General features: G+C 41.6%; 1 protein-coding gene across 1 annotated transcript in view; it reads left to right on the top strand.

The window, feature by feature from the left end:
- Positions 1-10: 10 nt before the first annotated feature.
- The window catches only part of LOC106014146, a gene marked incomplete at its 5' end in the record, with an annotated part of 2,203 nt that continues 1,180 nt past the window's right edge, over positions 11-1,033 (top strand). Inside the window, 1 exon segment of the mRNA XM_013091217.2 lies at positions 11-134. Coding sequence (XP_012946671.1) covers positions 11-134 — 124 coding nt within the window.

Below are 1,033 nucleotides of genomic sequence, written 5' to 3'. Positions count from 1 at the left end.
TCTCTCTCAGGGTCACTTGGATCGCTCTGACCCGGCGGACACTGTGAGAGGCTCTGTTGGAGTGCTTGACCAGAACGGAGAAGTCCAGGTGACCGCTGCGTCCGGCATTAAGGTCATACTGCAAAACATCCCAGGTAAGGTCAAGGTCATTAGCCTGGTTGATGTCAAGATAGGCTGTGAAGAATAAAAAAAGGACCGTCGTCTGTGGTGTAGCTGTTAGGCGCTTTGTTGTAGCACGCAGGAGACCGGAGTTCGATTCCTAGGTAGAGATGTAATATTATTATTTTCTTTCTAAAAAATTAATACTTTATCTTTCTTAAATTTTTAAATTTTAAAAAAGTATAGCTGTCTTTTGCAGGGATGTTGTATTTCTCTCAGCTCGAGTTGATCTTGACAGACAAGGTGAAAGCCGACCTCCTAAATGACTTCAACTGTGTTGATAAGGGCGTAAAAATGCCTTAACCCAGTCAACTTTCTTCTAACGTACATGGTGCTCCACGAAAATACGTTTTTAAAAAAAGATTTATGCCGTTCCTTGTTGCCAGCAAGACGTTACGTGTAACGACCAATCTACCAATCATTTGGCTGTAAATTTTCTGAACGCAATCACATCGTGCGTGGACAAAGATCGTGTATAACAAGATAATTCACTCCTCTCTTTGAGCCAATTAAAAAGTGTCCTCTAAATTCGGCGGCCCCCTCTTTGAAAAAGTGCGGACTTGGCGATCAGAGTTACCCTACTTGTGTGAAAAACAAAAAAAGTGAAACTAACAAACTGTTGTTCAAAAATTCTTCTTCTGAAGAAACGACAAAGAGCTTCAAAACAAAGACTGCGGCGCCATCTGAACCAATGCGTGGATTTCCGTTGACACTTTTTTGACTGAGTGAAATATCTTGTTATGTACGATCTTTGTCGTTGACTGGTATTGGGGAAGGCAAAAAATGCGACACCGTTGTCAAACAAATGTGCTAATATTACCAAAGATCCTACACTAGTGTCCTAAAAGAGAGAGAGAGAGAGAGAGAGAGAGAG

This window comes from Aplysia californica, unplaced genomic scaffold (genome assembly GCF_000002075.1).
Source record: "Aplysia californica isolate F4 #8 unplaced genomic scaffold, AplCal3.0 scaffold03246, whole genome shotgun sequence".
NCBI classification, from domain to species: Eukaryota; Metazoa; Mollusca; class Gastropoda; order Aplysiida; family Aplysiidae; genus Aplysia; species Aplysia californica.
This window is presented reverse-complemented; position numbering and strand designations above follow the sequence as displayed.